Source organism: Lutjanus erythropterus, chromosome 23, assembly GCF_056507025.1.
Source record: "Lutjanus erythropterus isolate fLutEry1 chromosome 23, fLutEry1.hap2, whole genome shotgun sequence".
NCBI lineage: Eukaryota > Metazoa > Chordata > Actinopteri > Lutjaniformes > Lutjanidae > Lutjanus > Lutjanus erythropterus.
In genome coordinates, this window is record NC_139339.1 from 3,275,453 (window position 1) to 3,292,828 (window position 17,376).

General features: G+C 41.5%; 4 protein-coding genes across 7 annotated transcripts in view; 1 reads left to right on the forward strand and 3 right to left on the reverse strand.

The window, feature by feature from the left end:
* LOC146305379 (serine/threonine-protein kinase DCLK2-like) overlaps positions 1–17,376 on the forward strand; it is a 55,891-nt gene that overhangs the window by 16,278 nt on the left and 22,237 nt on the right. The window lies entirely within an intron of this gene.
* Positions 394–2,943, reverse strand: LOC146305381 (uncharacterized). Of its 2 annotated transcripts, XM_084712878.1 has the most exons (3): positions 2,739–2,943; positions 2,072–2,139; positions 394–2,041 (listed from the first exon to the last, which is right to left on the reverse strand). In XM_084712878.1, exons 1-3 carry the CDS (start codon positions 2,892–2,894, stop codon positions 1,486–1,488), a joined length of 780 nt encoding a protein of 259 aa, XP_084569004.1. In that variant the 5' UTR covers positions 2,895–2,943; the 3' UTR covers positions 394–1,485. The 2 variants fall into 2 exon arrangements, with proteins under 2 accessions (XP_084569004.1, XP_084569003.1); XM_084712877.1 differs by having other exon boundaries at positions 394–2,139; positions 2,739–2,942.
* On the reverse strand, positions 394–9,453 carry LOC146305380 (uncharacterized). 2 transcript variants are annotated; one of them, XM_084712866.1, is made up of 4 exons: positions 9,253–9,453; positions 8,586–8,653; positions 6,675–8,555; positions 394–425 (listed from the first exon to the last, which is right to left on the reverse strand). In XM_084712866.1, the coding sequence occupies exons 1-3, from the start codon at positions 9,406–9,408 to the stop codon at positions 7,964–7,966; spliced, it is 816 nt and encodes a 271-aa protein (XP_084568992.1). In that variant the 5' UTR covers positions 9,409–9,453; the 3' UTR covers positions 394–425; positions 6,675–7,963. The 2 variants fall into 2 exon arrangements, with proteins under 2 accessions (XP_084568992.1, XP_084568991.1); XM_084712865.1 differs by having other exon boundaries at positions 6,675–8,653.
* LOC146305382 (uncharacterized) lies at positions 12,852–15,636 on the reverse strand. 2 transcript variants are annotated; one of them, XM_084712873.1, is made up of 3 exons: positions 15,437–15,636; positions 14,770–14,837; positions 12,852–14,739 (listed from the first exon to the last, which is right to left on the reverse strand). In XM_084712873.1, the coding sequence occupies exons 1-3, from the start codon at positions 15,590–15,592 to the stop codon at positions 14,169–14,171; spliced, it is 795 nt and encodes a 264-aa protein (XP_084568999.1). In that variant the 5' UTR covers positions 15,593–15,636; the 3' UTR covers positions 12,852–14,168. The 2 variants fall into 2 exon arrangements, with proteins under 2 accessions (XP_084568999.1, XP_084568998.1); XM_084712872.1 differs by having other exon boundaries at positions 12,852–14,837.

Below are 17,376 nucleotides of genomic sequence, written 5' to 3' on the forward strand. Positions count from 1 at the left end.
AAGGTGTGATGGTATTTAATATTTTTTCTGTTGCAGCATATTACTTTTAATATTTATTCCAATTTTATTTTGTTAGAGCGTAAATATTTGTAGCTGTAAAGCTATGAAACTGCCACACATCCGATTATCTGCCTGCAAATATTTTGGCTCGACAACAAGAAAACTTTAAGGGCATTTTTTTCCAGTTCTGCCCTCTTGTGTAGAGAGTAGTGTGTTATCCAGTGATAACAGACTGTGAATGCTCTCAGATAGAAAGAGGTTTAGGTGTGTAATGTTATAATCGTCTGTGGGGTTGGACCAGTACTGATACTGGTACTTTTCTGGTTCTTAAGTCTCTCTGTAATAATTATTGAATGTAATTTCCATTGCAAAAAATAAATCACACAGTCACAATTTCAACATTTTGTTTTTTATTTATTTAGAACCTTTTGTACGCCACAGGAAATAAAATCCCACCCTCCCCACTGTATCAAACCACAGTCCGTGTCACGCTGTCAGAGCTGTTTCCGTGGAGACGTGAAGGGAGGGAGATGCTGATTGGGCTGGATAAATATTTCTCTCTTTGTGGGTTAACAGAATCTGGTTCTAGACCTGTATTGGTGTTCACCACGGTCACACTGTGGCCAGTTTCCTCTGACATCATGCTCGGGGTGGCGAGGCTCAAATGTTGCTGTTGTAACCCGGTTTTATCTGCAGAAAGACGGTTGGCGTCTCTTTGCAAGCTCGATTACATCCAGTGCCTTTTACATGCAGGCTTAAACAAACGTGTCCAAGATGTGTGTTGATATTTCAGAATTAATTTACGGCTGTTAAACATTAATGTTAGCTGGGATCAGAATCAAATATGTTGAAATATGGCCGCGGTCTGTTGATCAATCGAGCTGCAGTGAAATGATAATCTATCAGAACATGACTTCTAACCTGGAATGTAGCAGCACAGGGTTTGAGCTTCTGAGTGTGATGTCAGAGGAAAATGGCCGCCATGTAAATATGGCGAATTAAAGGGACATTTCACCCCAAAATAGTGCTGCTTATCCATCTAGATAGCAGAATTTTGGAGATATCGGCCATAAAGATGTCCGCCCTCTCTCGAATATAATGGGATTAAATGACACTTGTGGTGAGAGCCAAAAAAAAAAGTACATTTGAAACATTTACAACCGGAGTCTCTTTTCAGAAATCATGGCCTGATGACTTAAAATAATCCACCGAGTTTGTTGTGAGCAGTTTCATGTAGGAACTACTTTCTTCTCTACTGGAAAGAAAGTAGTTCTCGTATGAATCTGCTCACAACAAGGTCTGAGGACTACCGTGAGAAATTGGGCCATGATTTTTGAAAAGGGACGATAAAGCCGAGTTTTTTAAATGTTTTGTGCTGTTTAGTCCCATTATACTGGAGGATGGACAGACATCTCTACAGCAGATATCTCCAAAGAGGCAAAGGGAAAAATATGCATTTTGGGATGAACTGTCCCTTTAAGGTCACTACCCACGTCTCCTGTATCGCCTCGTTCTGCGACGTCTCCTATGTCTCCTATGTCTCCTACGTCTCCTACGTCTCCTATGTCTCCTACGTCTCCTGTGTCTCCTACGTCTCCTATGTCTCCTATGTCTCCAACGTCTCCTACGTCTCCGAGGATAAAGCTGCCGTCTCATACGTCTTATCTGCCGTGACGCCTTTCGGATGGCCCGTTGCACCCTTCCCCTCTGCCGCCTGAAACTTCTGAGCCGTTTCATCATCCCGCTCTGACGTCCCCTCTGTCTCATCTGCCGTTTCAGGCGCCTTATCTTCCTCGTCAGATTTCGCCTGTACCTTCTCAGCCTGGTCCTGTGCCGCTTCCACCTACGTAGCTTCTGTCTCAGCCGTTGTCTCCTCTGTATCATCCTCCCCCACGAACTTTTCCGCCACGATTTCCTCTGCCGCCTTCTCCTCCTGCGCAGCCTCCTCCTCCTCCTCCTCTGCCGCCGTCTCCTACGCCGCATTCTCATTCCCCTTCTTGCATCGTGTACTGCTGTCTCTTCACTTACTCCGTCAGCTACTGCCGTCTCTTCTCTTCTTTCATTTTGTACCGCTGTCTCTTCTCTTCGTCCATCATCTGCTGCTGTCTGTGTGTCTTCTCTCTTCTCCTTCTCCATCATCTGTTGCCACAAAAGCAGTTAAACGTATACATGTTAGCATTAGTTAACTGCACAAATACATTTTCCTTCATTCACTCACACAGTTTTCAGATACAGTCCATGCTGTGCAGTGCTGTACTCTTCGCCTCTCTATAAACCACTGCTGCCTGTCTGCCTGCCTGCCTGTCTTCTCCCTCCATCTGAATTCAAATCACAACTAAGAAAGTTAACTTGTGGTGTTCCCCAGGGCTCCGTGTTTGGACCGTTGCTCTTCATATTACACATTAATAACATGAAGTCTTCAAGGCAGAAGAACTATTATTATTTGCAGATGACACACATTTATTTTGCAGTGGAAAGAATTTGAGAGAACTTTCTTTTCTTCTAGAAAGAAAGTAGTTCCCACATGAAACTGCTGAACTAACTGAACCATGATTTTTGGAAAAAGACATTGCAGTTGAGTTTTTCAAATGTAGAGCAGGTAGATTATCTCCTAGAGCGACTTCTGTTACTGATGGAGAGTAACGTCAGCGACAGAAAAGTTGCACACTGCATCAAAAAAGACAACATCCCCCGCTTTATGTTTGGTCAGATGTTGAGAAAGATAGCCAACGACTCACCTGAACGTGGGCACCTGGGTCGGAAATTCCATCTTCTTTGCGATCAAGGCCGTGATCGGCGCTCACCTCCAGGCCTTTACCGGCGCTGAGATCAGCGTCGGCTTTGGCCTGGAACGGTATGAGAACCAGCAGGAGCGCAAACGCCACAAGCTTCATCTTCAGTCTTGTCTTCACCCTGAGAGTGAGAGAAAAGATGAGCTGAAGTGTCTGAAAAGTTTGACGGTTTTTATAGAGTGCCGCAGAGGCAGAGGGAGGGGCTTCGCACAGGTGACACGCCTGTCACATGTCTGCATGTTTGCACATCTCAACGTGTCGCAACTCATTTTAGAGACAAACAAACTTAATCAGGTCGTTCATAAACAAACAGTCCAACCTAACTGAATGAACCAGTGTTATTAATGATCATGTAGGTAAACTGGCAGCGGTTCATTGATGAGGAGCTGCATGAAGGAAGCAGGTTCAGTTCTTTAGTTTATTTGATTTATAAAAGGACAGTGGCATTTATCAGACCACAGAAAAACTAATGAACATATCTCTTTTTTTTCCCACACAGGATATAATCAGACATCTGAAATCTACCTGTATTTTAAACTGAAATATCTCTTGAGAAATTATAAATTATATATGCTCTAAGATTTTACTCCATAATTTTAGAAAAAGGAGAAAAAACTAAAGACATAACTAATAATCCCCCTAACTGTGGTCATACTGCTTCAATGAAAATGTTTTTATTTATTTATGCTGGTCGTTAGATTTATGAGAGATCAGCATAACAACATAATAAGCAGATACTTATTACAGATGTTTCTCCTTGGATTGTTTCCCATCCATCCCACCCATAATGTACAAAGTTGGAGCAGTTACATGCATCACAAGACAAAATAGGTCGAGTTTACAAAAAGAATTGGCAGAGAAAAAAAAAAAAAAAATTACCAATCACACAAATCTGATGTGTAGAAAACAAAAGAGTCTCTCAGGAAATAATTTATTCTCATTCATGATGTGGGGATCAGAGAACTCAGATCTTTTTTTTTTCTTAAAAATGACTCAAACTGACTGATTAGTTGTCAAAATAGCTGCAGATCATCTCAATTGTTAATAACCTATCGATCAATCAATTGTCGCAGCTCCAACTGTCCTGTGATCCTTGTGCTCAATAAAAAAAATTTAGCGATTGTGTTTTCAGTCAGAGGAAAAAAACATCCTGTCACAAGGTCCTGTTGCCCTGCAGATGTGTGTATATAATCAATATTTGCACATTTAGCTTAATGGCTTTTTGTGTGTTTTTGGGACCATTTTCCATTTGTTAAATTCAAATTGTTGCTTGTTTTACCTTCGGTCAAATTCAAGGCAAACACAAAGAATTTACACTGGCATGGGAAAACAAGTTTTCTTTACTCTACAGGCCCATGTTTGTTTTGTGCAGCAACTAAAATGACCAAAATAATTGCTCTTCCAAATTTGTGTTCAGACCGGGACTCTTTTCTCTCAAACATGTGAAGTTTGGTGCAGATCGGAATATTTACACCACAGTTATAGCAATTTCATGTGGGGGCTGCTGTTTAGAGGGCGTTTGGACGCTGTTTGAGCCGTCACATGCAAAATGATCCATTCAGTCATCGAAATCTATCAGAGACATAAAGACCTGCCAGGTGACTAATGAACTCGGAATCACATGGATGTCGTTTATGTCAAATCTTCTGCGTGTAACTTTACATGAAAGATCAAAAGTGAATTTTCTGTTTACAGTACATGGGTGTAGTGGGGAGTAAACCCAAGTAAACTGAGGCTGAGAGTTCTCTCATCTATTTTACTCATCTGACCAAAAATAAAGTCGCACTGATATTTCATTGGACCGCCTTTAGCTTTGATTACGGCACGCTTTCGCCATGGCATCGTTTCGATAATCTTATGCAGCGTCAAAACTAGAGCTGCACGATATATCGTTTGTGCATCGTCATCGCGATGTACGTGTGCGCAATAGTCCTGCGATGTAGAAGGGAAATGTGTTCTCATCTAATTTCAAGGGTGCCTGACACACACTGCGCGCAGCGATCCACCAATCACAATCGTTCTTAATCAGTTTGCCAAAGCGGAAACACGCCCCTGCATATGGAGTGAGTCGCTGGTAACAACACTGAAAAATGAGCAACGAACAAGAGAAAATCGCAGAAAATAAAGACTTGGTGCCAAAAAGAAAAGCAACGTCAGTTATCTGGAATCATTTCGGCTACAAGAAGGATGATATTGACCAAACACGTGTTCTGTGTCGACAGTGTTTTGCACCTGTTGCCACAACGAGAGGTAACACAACTAATTTGTTTGACCATTTACGTCGGCACCACACAGCTCAGTACGACGAATGCAAAGCCAGATCTGAATCAGACCACATGTGAGCATCATAGTTTTATTGTCAATGTTACTGTTGTATAAGTTATAATACTCGAAATCTCCATGCAGAGTTGCAGTGAACAGACAGGACAGATGCTCCTGCTGTGTGCAGCTCATCTCTGTGAAGAGCGACTGATTTAAAAGCCGTCACGTCGCCTCGAGTGAAATCCAGACCGTAACTTTTTTCACTGATGTAACTCTGCTATCACCATAGAAACAGATCATAAAACTGTGATGTTCATTGAAACTTTGGTGATATCAGCTGTCTTAACTTCTACACAGCTCCTCTCTGCTCACCGCTGCAGCTCTGTCTCACCCCGTCTGTGACGCAGTATGTCTGCTGATTGATTGATTGATCATGACTTCTAACCAATCAGATGTGCTGCTGTAGGCGGGACATTGAGCCAGACTACAGAGTGTAGTTGTATATTATACTGTACAGTGTATAATGATCTAATATATGTGTAGTATATACATAGTACAGCACTGTATAAGTTTGAAGCTTTTAATATTATTACCATTATCATTACTATTATCATTATTATTACATAACTATGGTGATAATTACAGACAGACAAAGATCAAAGACAAGTGCATTTTTAAAATAATTTAACCCTAATGCCACCACTTTTTTCTTTTTTGCTGATCCGAAAAATGATCCGATCCGTGACTCAAAACCGTGATACGATCCGAGAAAAAAAAAAAAAAAATCCTGTATTTTTTCATATCGCAATATATATCGCAGGGTTAAAAAAATTGCAATGTCAGTTTTTTTTCCAATATCGTGCAGCCCTAGTCAAAACATTTATTTCTGTTCAGAGTTGCATTATTTTTTCGCCAAGATCTTGTATTGATGATGGGAGAGTCGGACCGCTGCGTAAAGTCACATCGATAAGGGGTTGAAATTACAGAAACTGCAAAAAGCCCCCCAAAAAAAACCCCTGCAGCAAACCACCGTCAGTTCAGTTACTGTTTCCTAACAAATAAAATATCTGCAAGCAAATGATACTGTGCAAGAAATTATATTACTATAGTACATAACAAAAGTGTAGAAAAATATTAAAATAAGACTCAGGTGTGAAAATGCATTAAAATTAATCAATCACTGTCATATTTTATCAGAAAAGGTGTGATGGTATTTAATATTTTTTCTGTTGCAGCATATTAGTTTTAATATTTATTCCAATTTTATTTTGTTAGAGCGTAAATATTTGTAGCTGTAAAGCTATGAAACTGCCACACATCCGATTATCTGCCTGCAAATATTTTGGCTCGACAACAAGAAAACTTTAAGGGCATTTTTTTCCAGTTCTGCCCTCTTGTGTAGAGAGTAGTGTGTTATCCAGTGATAACAGACTGTGAATGCTCTCAGATAGAAAGAGGTTTAGGTGTGTAATGTTATAATCGTCTGTGGGGTTGGACCAGTACTGATACTGGTACTTTTCTGGTTCTTAAGTCTCTCTGTAATAATTATTGAATGTAATTTCCGTTGCAAAAAATAAATCACACACACACAATTTCAACATTTTTTTTTTTATTCAGAACCTTTTGTACGCCACAGGAAATAAAATCCCGCCCTCTCGCCCCCAAAACCACCCCTCCAGTCTGCAGCCTGTCAGTCCGTCACCAGGGCGTTTAGCGCTCCGTGTCACAGAGGAAACACGTGCGATGTTCTTCCTGTAGCTTTTAGATAAACTGTATTGCGTGTTTGGTTAAGACGTGTCGCCCTCACCAGCTTTGCACTTTTAAAGGGTGCTGAATCAGAAGTATCAACGTAATTTGGTGGATACCATTAAAAGTACCGAGTATCAAACCACAGTCCGTGTCACGCTGTCAGAGCTGTTTCCGTGGAGATGTGAAGGGAGGGAGATGCTGATTGGGCTGGATAAATATTTCTCTCTTCGTGGGTTAATCTGGTTCTAGGCCAGTATCGGCGTTCACCATATTCATACAGCAGCCATTTTGCTCTGACGTCTTGCTCAGGGTGGCGAGGCTCAAATGTTGTACTGCTTTGTTCCAGTTTGTAAGTATGATAAGATAAAATGCAAGATCAGGTATTTTTTTTCTAAGCTTACATCCCTGTAACCCGGTTTTATCTGCAGAAAGACGGTTGGCGTCTCTTTGCAAGCTCGATTACATCCAGTGCCTTTTACATGCAGGCTTAAACAAATGTGTCCAAGATGTTTGTTGATATTTCAGAATTAATTTACGGCTGTTAAACATTAATGTTAGCTGGGATCAGAATCAAATAAGTTGACATGACTTCTAACCTGGAACGTAGCAGCACAGGGTTTGAGCTTCTGAGTGTGATGTCAGAGGAAAATGGCCGCCATGTAAATATGGCGAATTAAAGGGACATTTCACCCCAAAATAGTGCTGCTTATCCATCTAGATAGCAGAATTTTGGAGATATCGGCCATAGAGATGTCCGCCCTCTCTCAAATATAATGGGATTAAATGACACTTGTGGTGAGAGCCAAAAAAAAAAGTACATTTGAAACATTTAAAACCGGAGTCTCTTTCCAGAAATCATGGCCTGATTACTTAAAATAATCCACCGAGTTTGTTGTGAGCAGTTTCATGTAGGAACTACTTTCTTCTCTACTGGAAAGAAAGTAGTTCTCGTATGAATCTGCTCACAACAAGGTCTGAGGACTACCGTGAGAAATTGGGCCATGATTTTTGAAAAGGGACGATAAAGCCGAGTTTTTTAAATGTTTTGTGCTGTTTAGTCCCATTATACTGGAGGATGGACAGACATCTCTACAGCCGATATCTCCAAAGAGGCAAAGGGAAAAATATGCATTTTGGGATGAACTGTCCCTTTAAGGTCACTACCCACGTCTCCTGTATCGCCTCGTTCTGCGACGTCTCCTATGTCTCCTATGTCTCCTACGTCTCCTATGTCTCCTACGTCTCCTATGTCTCCTACGTCTCCTACGTCTCCTGTGTCTCCTACGTCTCCTATGTCTCCTATGTCTCCAACGTCTCCTACGTCTCCGAGGATAAAGATGCCGTCTCATACGTCTTATCTGCCGTGACGCCTTTCGGATGGCCCGTTGCACCCTTCCCCTCTGCCCCCTGAAACTTCTGAGCCGTTTCATCATCCCGCTCTGACGTCCCCTCTGTCTCATCTGCCGTTTCAGGCGCCTTATCTTCCTCGTCAGATTTCGCCTGTACCTTCTCAGCCTGGTCCTGTGCCGCTTCCACCTACGTAGCTTCCGTCTCAGATGTCGCCTACTCTGTACCCTCCTCCCCCGCGAACGTCTCCGCCACGATTTCCTCTGCCGCCTTCTCCTGCGCAGCCTCCTCCTCCTCCGCCGTCTCCTCCGCCGCCGTCTCCTCCGCCGCCGTCTCCTCCCCCGCCGTCCCCTCCCCCTTCTTGCATCGTGTACTGCTGTCTCTTCACTTACTCCGTCAGCTACTGCCGTCTCTTCTCTTCTTTCATTTTGTACCGCTGTCTCTTCTCTTCGTCCATCATCTGCTGCTGTCTGTGTGTCTTCTCTCTTCTCCTTCTCCATCATCTGTTGCCACAAAAGCAGTTAAACGTATACATGTTAGCATTAGTTAACTGCACAAATACATTTTCCTTCATTCACTCACACAGTTTTCAGATACAGTCCATGCTGTGCAGTGCTGTACTCTTCACCTCTCTATAAACCACTGCTGCCTGTCTGTCTGTCTGTCTGTCTTCTCCCTCCATCTGAATTCAAATCACAACTAAGAAAGTTAACTTGTGGTGTTCCCCAGGGCTCCGTGTTTGGACCGTTGCTCTTCATATTACACATTAATAACATGAAGTCTTCAAGGCAGAAGAACTATTATTATTTGCAGATGACACACATTTATTTTGCAGTGGAAAGAATTTGAGAGAACTTTCTTTTCTTCTAGAAAGAAAGTAGTTCCCACATGAAACTGCTGAACTAACTGAACCATGATTTTTGGAAAAAGACATTGCAGTTGAGTTTTTCAAATGTAGAGCAGGTAGATTATCTCCTAGAGCGACTTCTGTTACTGATGGAGAGTAACGTCAGCGACAGAAAAGTTGCACACTGCATCAAAAAAGACAACATCCCCCATTTTATGTTTGGTCAGATGTTGAGAAAGATAGCCAACGACTCACCTGAACGTGGGCACCTGGGTCGGAAATTCCATCTTCTTTGCCATCAAGGCCGTGATCGGCGCTCACCTCCAGGCCTTTACCGGCGCTGAGATCAGCGTCGGCTTTGGCCTGGAACGGTATGAGAACCAGCAGGAGCGCAAACGCCACAAGCTTCATCTTCAGTCTTGTCTTCACCCTGAGAGTGAGAGAAAAGATGAGCTGAAGTGTCTGAAAAGTTTGACGGTTTTTATAGAGCGCCGCAGAGGCAGAGGGAGGGGCTTCGCACAGGTGACACGCCTGTCACATGTCTGCATGTTTGCACATCTCAACGTGTCGTAACTCATTTTAGAGACAAACAAACTTAATCAGGTCGTTCATAAACAAACAGTCCAACCTAACTGAATGAACCAGTGTTATTAATGATCATGTAGGTAAACTGGTTTATAAAAGTTTATTTATAAAAGGACAGTGGCATTTATCAGACCACAGAAAAACTAATGAACATATCTCTTATTTTTATTGCTCCCACATCATGTTGCTCAAATTACTACTAATGGCAGCTTTTAAAAGTTAAAAAGCAGTTGAGTCACACCTCAGTCAGTCAGGCTGTGCAGGTTTGTAAGTAGATCTTATCATACAGATTCACACAATATTCATGTAATCCACAGGGAGACTGGGACAAACTAATGACAGAAAAAGATGCACGACACAAAAAGAAACTGTGAAACACCAAACATCAGACATCTGAAACTTTCTCCTGGAAATCTACCTGTATTTTAAACTAAAATATCTCTTGAGAAATTATAAATTATATATGCTTTAAGATTTTACTCCATAGTTTTAGAAAAATATATTAATTATAATAGGAAGAGGAAGAGGAAAAAAACATCCTGTCACAAGGTCCTGTTGCCCTGCAGATGTGTGTATATAATCAATATTTGCACATTTAGCTTAATGGCTTTTTGTGTGTTTTTGGGACCATTTTCCATTTGTTAAATTCAAATTGTTGCTTGTTTTACCTGCAGTCAAATTCAAGGCAAACACAAAGAATTTACACTGGCATGGGAAAACAAGTTTTCTTTACTCTACAGGCCCATGTTTGTTTTGTGCAGCGATGTCACTATAATGACCAAAATAATTGCTCTTCCAAATTTGTGTTCAGACCGGGACTCTTTTCTCTCAAACATGTGAAGTTTGGTGCAGATCGGAATATTTACACCACAGTTATAGCAATTTCATGTGGGGGCTGCTGTTTAGAGGGCGTTTGGACGCTGTTTGAGCCGTCACATGCAAAATGATCCATTCAATCATCGAAATCTATCAGAGACATAAAGACCTGCCAGGTGACTAATGAACTCAGAATCACATGGATGTCGTTTATGTCAAATCTTCTGCGTGTAACTTTACATGAAAGATCAAAAGTGAATTTTCTGTTTACAGTACATGGGTGTAGTGGGGAGTAAACCCAAGTAAACTGAGGCTGAGAGTTTTCTCATCTATTTTACTCATCTGACCAAAAATAAAGTCGCACTGATATTTCATTGGACCGCCTTTAGCTTTGATTACGGCACGCTTTCGCCATGGCATCGTTTCGATAATCTTATGCAGCGTCAAAACTAGAGCTGCACGATATATCGTTTGTGCATCATCATCGCGATGTACGTGTGCGCAATAGTCCTGCGATGTAGAAGGGAAATGTGTTCTCATCTAATTTCACGGGTGCCTGACACACACTGCGCGCAGCGATCCACCAATCACAATCGTTCTTAATCAGTTTGCCAAAGCGGAAACACGCCCCTGCATATGGAGTGAGTCGCTGGTAACAACATTGAAAAATGAGCAACGAACAAGAGAAAATCGCAGAAAATGAAGACTTGGTGCCAAAAAGAAAAGCAACGTCAGTTATCTGGAATCATTTCGGCTACAAGAAGGAGGATATTGACCAAACACGTGTTCTGTGTCGACAGTGTTTTGCACCTGTTGCCACAACGAGAGGTAACACAACTAATTTGTTTGACCATTTACGTCGGCACCACACAGCTCAGTACGACGAATGCAAAGCCAGATCTGAATCGGACCACATGTGAGCATCATAGTTTTACTGTCAATGTTACTGTTGTATAAGTTATAATACCCGAAATCTCCATGCAGAGTTGCAGTGAACAGACAGGACAGATGCTCCTGCTGTGTGCAGCTCATCTCTGTGAAGAGCGACTGATTTAAAAGCCGTCACGTCGCCTTGAGTGAAATCCAGACCGTAACTTTTTTCACTGATGTAACTCTGCTATCACCAAAGAAACAGATCATCAAACTGTGATGTTGACTGAAACTTTGGTGATATCAGCTGTCTTAACTTCTACACAGCTCCTCTCTGCTCACCGCTGCAGCTCTGTCTCACCCCGTCTGTGACACAGTGTGTCTGCTGATTGATCAGGACTTCTAACCAATCAGATGTGCTGCTGTAGGCGGGACATTGAGCCAGACTACAGAGCGTAGTTGTGTATTATACTGTACAGTGTATAATGATCTAATATATGTGTAGTATATACATAGTACAGCACTGTATAAGTTTGAAGTTTTTAATATTATTACCATTATCATTACTATTATCATTATTATTACATTACATAACTATGGTGATAATTACAGACAGACAAAGATCAAAGACAAGTGCATTTTTAAAATAATTTAACCGTAATGCCACCACTTTTTTCTTTTTTGCTGATCCGAAAAATGATCCGATCCGTGACTCAAAACCGTGATACGATCCGAGAAAAAAAAAAAAAATCCTGTATTTTTTCATATCGCAATATATATCGCAGGGTTAAAAAAATTGCAATGTCAGTTTTTTTCCAATATCGTGCAGCCCTAGTCAAAACATTTATTTCTGTTCAGAGCTGCATTATTTTTTCGCCAAGATCTTGTATTGATGATGGGAGAGTCGGACCGCTGCGTAAAGTCACATCGATAAGGGGTTGAAATTACAGAAACTGCAAAAAGCCGCAAAAAAAAAACCCTGCAGCAAACCACCGTCAGTTCAGTTACTGTTTCCTAACAAGTAAAATATCTGCAAGCAAATGATACTATGCAAGAAATTATATTACTATAGTACATAACAAAAGTGTAGAAAAATATTAAAATAAGACCGTAGAGTCATACGTCACAGACTCTGATCTCAGGTGTGAAAATGCATGAAAATTAATCAATCACTGTCATATTTTATCAGAAAAGGTGTGATGGTATTTAATATTTTTTCTGTTGCAGCATATTAGTTTTAATATTTGTTCCAATTTTATTTTGTTAGAGCGTAAATATTTGTAGCTGTAAAGCTATGAAACTGCCACACATCCGATTATCTGCCTGCAAATATTTTGGCTCGACAACAAGAAAACTTTAAGGGCATTTTTTTCCAGTTCTGCCCTCTTGTGTAGAGAGTAGTGTGTTATCCAGTGATAACAGACTGTGAATGCTCTCAGATAGAAAGAGGTTTAGGTGTGTAATGTTATAATCGTCTGTGGGGTTGGACCAGTACTGATACTGGTATTTTCTGGTTCTTAAGTCTCTCTGTAATAATTATTGAATGTAATTTCCGTTGCAAAAAATAAATCACACACACACAATTTCAACATTTTTTTTTTTATTCAGAACCTTTTGTACGCCACAGGAAATAAAATCCCGCCCTCTCGCCCCCAAAACCACCCCTCCAGTCTGCAGCCTGTCAGTCCGTCACCAGGGCGTTTAGCGCTCCGTGTCACAGAGGAAACACGTGCGATGTTCTTCCTGTAGCTTTTAGATAAACTGTATTGCGTGTTTGGTTAAGACGTGTCGCCCTCACCAGCTTTGCACTTTTAAAGGGTGCTGAATCAGAAGTATCAACGTAATTTGGTGGATACCATTAAAAGTACCGAGTATCAAACCACAGTCCGTGTCACGCTGTCAGAGCTGTTTCCGTGGAGACGTGAAGGGAGGGAGATGCTGATTGGGCTGGATAAATATTTCTCTCTTTGTGGGTTAATCTGGTTCTAGGCCAGTATCGGCGTTCACCATATTCATACAGCAGCCATTTTGCTCTGACGTCATGCTCAGGGTGGCGAGGCTCAAATGTTGTACTGCTTTGTTCCAGTTTGTAAGTATGATAAGATAAAATGCAAGATCAGGTATTTTTTTTCTAAGCTAACATCCCTGTAACCCGGTTTTATCTGCAGAAAGACGGTTGGCGTCTCTTTGCAAGCTCGATTACATCCAGTGCCTTTTACATGCAGGCTTAAACAAACGTTTCCAAGATGTTTGTTGATATTTCAGAATTAATTTACGCCTGTTAAACATTAATGTTAGCTGGGATCAGAATCAAATAAGTTGACATGACTTCTAACCTGGAACGTAGCAGCACAGGGTTTGAGCTTCTGAGTGTGATGTCAGAGGAAAATGGCCGCCATGTAAATATGGCGAATTAAAGGGACATTTCACCCCAAAATAGTGCTGCTTATCCATCTAGATAGCAGAATTTTGGAGATATCGGCCATAAAGATGTCCGCCCTCTCTCAAATATAATGGGATTAAATGACACTTGTGGTGAGAGCCAAAAAAAAAAGTACATTTGAAACATTTAAAACCGGAGTCTCTTTTCAGAAATCATGGCCTGATTACTTAAAATAATCCACCGAGTTTGTTGTGAGCAGTTTCATGTAGGAACTACTTTCTTCTCTACTGGAAAGAAAGTAGTTCTCGTATGAATCTGCTCACAACAAGGTCTGAGGACTACCGTGAGAAATTGGGCCATGATTTTTGAAAAGGGACGATAAAGCCGAGTTTTTTAAATGTTTTGTGCTGTTTAGTCCCATTATACTGGAGGATGGACAGACATCTCTACAGCCGATATCTCCAAAGAGGCAAAGGGAAAAATATGCATTTTGGGATGAACTGTCCCTTTAAGGTCACTACCCACGTCTCCTGTATCGCCTCGTTCTGCGACGTCTCCTATGTCTCCTACGTCTCCTACGTCTCCTATGTCTCCTACGTCTCCTACGTCTCCTATGTCTCCTACGTCTCCTATGTCTCCTATGTCTCCAACGTCTCCTACGTCTCCGAGGATAAAGCTGCCGTCTCATACGTCTTATCTGCCGTGACGCCTTTCGGATGGCCCGTTGCACCCTTCCCCTCTGCCCCCTGAAACTTCTGAGCCGTTTCATCATCCCGCTCTGACGTCCCCTCTGTCTCATCTGCCGTTTCAGGCGCCTTATCTTCCTCGTCAGATTTCGCCTGTACCTTCTCAGCCTGGTCCTGTGCCGCTTCCACCTACGTAGCTTCCGTCTCAGATGTCGCCTACTCTGTACCCTCCTCCCCCGCGAACGTCTCCGCCACGATTTCCTCTGCCGCCTTCTCCTGCGCAGCCTCCTCCTCCTCCTCCTCCTCCTCCGCCGTCTCCTCCGCCGCCGTCTCCTCCCCCGCCGTCCCCTCCCCCTTCTTGCATCGTGTACTGCTGTCTCTTCACTTACTCCGTCAGCTACTGCCGTCTCTTCTCTTCTTTCATTTTGTACCGCTGTCTCTTCTCTTCGTCCATCATCTGCTGCTGTCTGTGTGTCTTCTCTCTTCTCCTTCTCCATCATCTGTTGCCACAAAAGCAGTTAAACGTATACATGTTAGCATTAGTTAACTGCACAAATACATTTTCCTTCATTCACTCACACAGTTTTCAGATACAGTCCATGCTGTGCAGTGCTGTACTCTTCACCTCTCTATAAACCACTGCTGTCTGTCTGTCTGTCTGTCTGTCTTCTCCCTCCATCTGAATTCAAATCACAACTAAGAAAGTTAACTTGTGGTGTTCCCCAGGGCTCCGTATTTGGACCGTTGCTCTTCATATTACACATTAATAACATGAAGTCTTCAAGGCAGAAGAACTATTATTATTTGCAGATGACACACATTTATTTTGCAGTGGAAAGAATTTGAGAGAACTTTGTTTTCTTCTAGAAAGAAAGTAGTTCCCACATGAAACTGCTGAACTAACTGAACCATGATTTTTGGAAAAAGACATTGCAGTTGAGTTTTTCAAATGCAGAGCAGGTAGATTATCTCCTAGAGCGACTTCTGTTACTGATGGAGAGTAACGTCAGCGACAGAAAAGTTGCACACTGCATCAAAAAAGACAACATCCCCCATTTTATGTTTGGTCAGATGTTGAGAAAGATAGCCAACGACTCACCTGAACGTGGGCACCTGGGTCGGAAATTCCATGTTCTTTGCGATCAAGGCCGTGATCGGCGCTCACCTCCAGGCCTTTACCGGCGCTGAGATCAGCGTCGGCTTTGGCCTGGAACGGTATGAGAACCAGCAGGAGCGCAAACGCCACAAGCTTCATCTTCAGTCTTGTCTTCACCCTGAGAGTGAGAGAAAAGATGAGCTGAAGTGTCTGAAAAGTTTGACGGTTTTTATAGAGCGCCGCAGAGGCAGAGGGAGGGGCTTCGCACAGGTGACACGCCTGTCACATGTCTGCATGTTTGCACATCTCAACGTGTCGTAACTCATTTTAGAGACAAACAAACTTAATCAGGTCGTTCATAAACAAACAGTCCAACCTAACTGAATGAACCAGTGTTATTAATGATCATGTAGGTAAACTGGCAGCGGTTCATTGATGAGGAGCTGCATGAAGGAAGCAGGTTCAGTTCTTTAGTTTATTTGATTTATAAAAGGACAGTGGCATTTATCAGACCACAGAAAAACTAATGAACATATCTCTTTTTTTTCCCACACAGGATATAATCAGACATCTGAAATCTACCTGTATTTTAAACTAAAATATCTCTTGAGAAATTATAAATTATACATGCTCTAAAATTTTACTCCATAATTTTAGAAAAAGGGGAAAAAACTAAAGACATAACTAATAATCCCCCTAACTGTGGTCATACTGCTTCAATGAAAATGTTTTTATTTATTTATGCTGGTCGTTAGATTTATGAGAGATCAGCATAACAACATAATAAGCAGATATTTATTACAGATGTTTCTCCTTGGATTGTTTCCCATCCATCCCACCCATAATGTACAAAGTTGGAGCAGTTACATGCATCACAAGACAGAATAAGTCGAGTTTACAAAAAGAATTGGCAGAGAAAAATAAAAAAAAATTACAAATCACACAAATCTGATGTGTAGAAAACAAAAGAGTCTCTCAGGAAATAATTTATTCTCATTCATGATGTGGGGATCAGAGAACTCAGATCTTTTTTTTTTTTCTTAAAAAATGACTCAAACTGACTGATTAGTTGTCAAAATAGCTGCAGATCATCTCAATTGTTAATAACCAATCGATCAGTCAATTGTCGCAGCTCCAACTGTCCTGTGATCCTTGTGCTCAATAAAAAAAAATTAGCGATTGTGTTTTCAGTCAGAGGAAAAAAACATCCTGTCACAAGGTCCTGTTGCCCTGCAGATGTGTGTATATAATCAATATTTGCACATTTAGCTTAATGGCTTTTTGTGTGTTTTTGGGACCATTTTCCATTTGTTAAATTCAAATTGTTGCTTGTTTTACCTTCGGTCAAATTCAAGGCAAACACAAAGAATTTACACTGGCATGGGAAAACAAGTTTTCTTTACTCTACAGGCCCATGTTTGTTTTGTGCAGCAACTAAAATGACCAAAATAATTGCTCTTCCAAATTTGTGTTCAGACCGGGACTCTTTTCTCTCAAACATGTGAAGTTTGGTGCAGATCGGAATATTTACACCACAGTTATAGCAATTTCATGTGGGGGCTGCTGTTTAGAGGGCGTTTGGACGCTGTTTGAGCTGTCACATGCAAAATGATCCATTCAATCATCGAAATCTATCGCAGACATAAAGACCTGCCAGGTGACTAATGAACTCAGAATCACATGGATGTCGTTTATGTCAAATCTTCTGCGTGTAACTTTACATGAAAGATCAAAAGTGAATTTTCTGTTTACAGTACATGGGTGTAGTGGGGAGTAAACCCAAGTAAACTCAGGCTGAGAGTTTTCTCATCTATTTTACTCATCTGGCCAAAAATAAAGTCGCACTGATATTTCATTGGACCGCCTTTAGCTTTGATTACGGCACGCTTTCGCCATGGCATCGTTTCGATAATCTTATGCAGCGTCAAAACTAGAGCTGCACG

Bases quoted from the DNA above. Each gene is read 5' to 3' on its own strand.
- LOC146305381 (XM_084712877.1), bottom strand. From the start codon at position 2,894: ATGAAGCTTGTGGCGTTTGCGCTCCTGCTGGTTCTCATACCGTTCCAG. The intron at 2,140-2,738 runs GTGAGTCGTTGG...TTGTGGCAACAG, and splicing joins ACCCAGGTGCCCACGTTCAG to ATGATGGAGAAGGAGAAGAG.
- LOC146305382 (XM_084712872.1), bottom strand. From the start codon at position 15,592: ATGAAGCTTGTGGCGTTTGCGCTCCTGCTGGTTCTCATACCGTTCCAG. The intron at 14,838-15,436 runs GTGAGTCGTTGG...TTGTGGCAACAG, and splicing joins ACCCAGGTGCCCACGTTCAG to ATGATGGAGAAGGAGAAGAG.
- LOC146305380 (XM_084712865.1), bottom strand. From the start codon at position 9,408: ATGAAGCTTGTGGCGTTTGCGCTCCTGCTGGTTCTCATACCGTTCCAG. The intron at 8,654-9,252 runs GTGAGTCGTTGG...TTGTGGCAACAG, and splicing joins ACCCAGGTGCCCACGTTCAG to ATGATGGAGAAGGAGAAGAG.